Source organism: Watersipora subatra, chromosome 8 (assembly GCF_963576615.1).
Source record: "Watersipora subatra chromosome 8, tzWatSuba1.1, whole genome shotgun sequence".
Classification (NCBI taxonomy): Eukaryota; Metazoa; Bryozoa; class Gymnolaemata; order Cheilostomatida; family Watersiporidae; genus Watersipora; species Watersipora subatra.
This window is the reverse complement of record NC_088715.1, coordinates 51,314,596-51,317,736: the sequence shown is the minus strand read 5'-3', so window position 1 is coordinate 51,317,736 and position 3,141 is coordinate 51,314,596. Positions and strand designations below refer to the sequence as shown.

Sequence of the window (3,141 nt, the reverse complement as noted above, 5' to 3'; positions counted from 1 at the left end):
ACCTAAAATGGAAGGCCAATAAAAGGCTCAAAATAACACTTCGTGGCGCTAGTTTATGACAAACGCTTCGGGTTCTACCGGAAAGCCCTTATCAAATATAGATGCTTGCTACTTTACAGCTTCGTTTCAGCTTGGTCTAATCATCTAGTCGTAATCTGATCATGTGACCCATACTTCCTGCCTACTTTCTGTAGCTTTTTTCGACTATCACAAGTCACCAACAAGCTACTCATGTTTATCAGAGGATGAGATGCACCTCCTCAAGCTAAGGTTAAAAATTAAACTAATTTTAAGGCTAGGTTTTAAGACATCAGTGTTCAAAGTGACAGCATTATAATGATAATGAAATAGACAGTAAGGCCAATAGACATGGTTTTATTGAACGCGCAAAGTTTATTTATGAAAATACTTTGACGAATGAGGTCGCATGAAAGTGTAAACAGAAGATGTTCAACTACATCACATTTGAGCCGTTTTGAAAGGAATTCCAACCTACAGCTTTTTCGTGATGCCTGCAAATAACAGTTCATTTTGGAGCTTTTAAGAGCTTGTAACCACATTTTCACATATTTTGAACCTACAACACAGCAGAGTAAGACATGGTGAACCTTTTGATACCAATTAACTGTCATGTAAATGTTGTTGCAAGTCAACCTTTAATGATTTAGATTTTGATATATTTTTTGTTTTGTTCATAAAACCCAACAGCTAAGGGGGTGTGTTGGCAATGTTCTATGTAATCTATCACAGCTTTGGTTTTTATAGGAGTTGTCTGCCATGGTATCTTTTTGTTTACCTGGCATGCAATGTTGTTGATCTTTAGATAATTAGTAGTAATGCAGATAACTCGTAATCTTAAAAGCACTGATTACAAAAGCTCAAGCTTAAACTTACTACGAAAGTTCAAACGGAATAACAACAAATGTGCTATACAAGAGGAACCTCAATCTGGTTAAGAGTTGAAAGCCAATCTAAGTTGTTGTCACGTTGTCATGTTTTAGAAAATATTATGCAGAAATAATTATAGAGCTGGACCTCTGGGACGAGTAAATAACATAAAGGTTGCACAATTTGCAGTAAATAATACATACAAAGAGGTCATTAAGTGTGTTTCCTCGGAAGGATTTTAGGCTTTAAGGTTTCATGAACTAATGATCATTTAAATGCAAGGTAATCATACATAGTTATTTAAAAAGAATAAAGTTGGAATTTGTGATTAGCATGTGCACCGAGCATTAAATAATGAAAGTCTGAACGGCGCTTAGGCTAGTCCCTTACTGGGAAAAGAATTGGAATGCATGCCTTCTCAATGTATGAACTGCAAGACCAAAGGCCTATGTGTATTCTCATATTGCATTTGATTCTCAAGTAGCTGAATGGACGCGTTGTCAATGAGTATTATATTCAATCAATAGTAAATTAGCTTTAAAAGCGTGCATTCACTATTGGTCATCAGGGAGGGCTGGTAGTAGTATTTACTTTTACTTTTGTCACGAATCAAGCTAAGCATGTTGGAAGGGACGTCTACTACTAAAAAGCTAATAGCCTTGGTGTCTGCCACCCTGTTACCAATCTTGCTTTACAACACGACTAATCATTCACCAACTCAGCATTTTCGTCTCCCTGTTATTGAGGGAGGTGTGACATACGTACATGAAACTGATGAGATATCGCTAGAGACCAAACAAGTCAATTCAGAGTCAACCAAAGCCAAACTAGTGAAGACTTCATTTCCTGTTCTCTCACAGGATCCTACTAGGATTATTTACCAGCCAACCCCGAATGACCAACAAACCCAAGCTTTCAACAGAATGTTCAAAGATCAAATGGACTTCAGTCAGTGCAACTATAGCAACTGCGTTTACACATTCAGCCATAACTACAATGATATTGTGGAAGCTGATGTGGTGTTGATAGAATATCAGTCAACTATAGTAAGTAAAGTTTATGGACTTCATCGCAAGTCTCAAATATGGATTGTATATAGTCATGAACCACCTGTTCTGTATCCCTGGAAGGAGGTATTTAACCATTTCAATGGTACTATGACTTATACGAGAGACAGTACGGTTTACTGGCCTTGGGGAGAAAGGAAACCAAAAGTATCTGATAAACAATCCAACCAAAATTTAGACTTTGCTCATGGAAAAACAAAAGGTGCATATGCTTACATCTCGCATTGTACGTCTGCGGGATATAACCGATTAGAGACTATGAAAGAACTTGGGCAGTACATTGAAGTAGATATATTTGGAGGTTGCACTCATAATTTACCTTGTCACCGAGGTGATATAAAATGTGAAAGCTCTCTACATTCTAAATATAAGTTCTTTTTAGCGTTCGAAAACTCTCTATGTAAAGATTATATAACTGAGAAGTTTTGGAAAAGGCTTCACTCCGACGGCCATTTCGTTCCTGTAGTAGTCGGTGGTTTTTCGATAGATGACTACACACGCGTGGCTCCGCCTGACTCCTTCATACGCCTATAATTTCTCTTCTATTAAGGAGCTTGGAAAATACCTACAGCATCTGATGCAAGATGATGCTGCCTATAACAGGTACCACGAGTGGAGGAAACATTACATGACTACAGATAATGTATTACCACAGACATCCGTTTGTACCCTTTGTGAATTGGCAAATAACCCTTCTGTTTTAGAATCTCACCAAATAGCACTTGCTAACAACTGGAATAGTAAGAGTAATTGCAAAAAATTAAAACCATGAGATTGTATTACATAAAAAATGTGAAAATATTTTGTACGCTCCACTTGTAAAAGTTTAGAATAAATTGCAAAAACAATTAGCCGGGGCTCTAAGCAGTTCTATTATAGATTGTTTTATATTTATTCAAAAGCTTTAGGATTTCTCAACTGATATAGAATACACCTAAAATTTACTTAACTATTCTAAAATCTTTTCTATCCTATTTGGGTACTGCACTTATCAAACAGTCAAAGAGTTTACACAATGTATTGATTTTAGTCATAGACCTATTAACTATAGTAGGCTGGGTTTTACTTAACAGATACTAGCTGTGGTTAACATATGGAAGGTTTTATATAGTGACAGCAATTATGATCATTTTTATCAAACCAACATATACCTACTATTTGCTGTCAATTTCAGACTCAAGTGATA

At 36.3% G+C, this 3,141-nt stretch overlaps 1 protein-coding gene across 1 annotated transcript; it reads left to right on the top strand.

Moving 5' to 3' along the window:
- Window positions 1-1,466: 1,466 nt before the first annotated feature.
- Window positions 1,467-2,803, top strand: LOC137401866 (glycoprotein 3-alpha-L-fucosyltransferase A-like). Its single transcript, XM_068088339.1, has one exon. It carries the CDS (start codon window positions 1,509-1,511, stop codon window positions 2,487-2,489), a length of 981 nt encoding a protein of 326 aa, XP_067944440.1. The 5' UTR covers window positions 1,467-1,508; the 3' UTR covers window positions 2,490-2,803.
- Window positions 2,804-3,141: the final 338 nt, after the last annotated feature.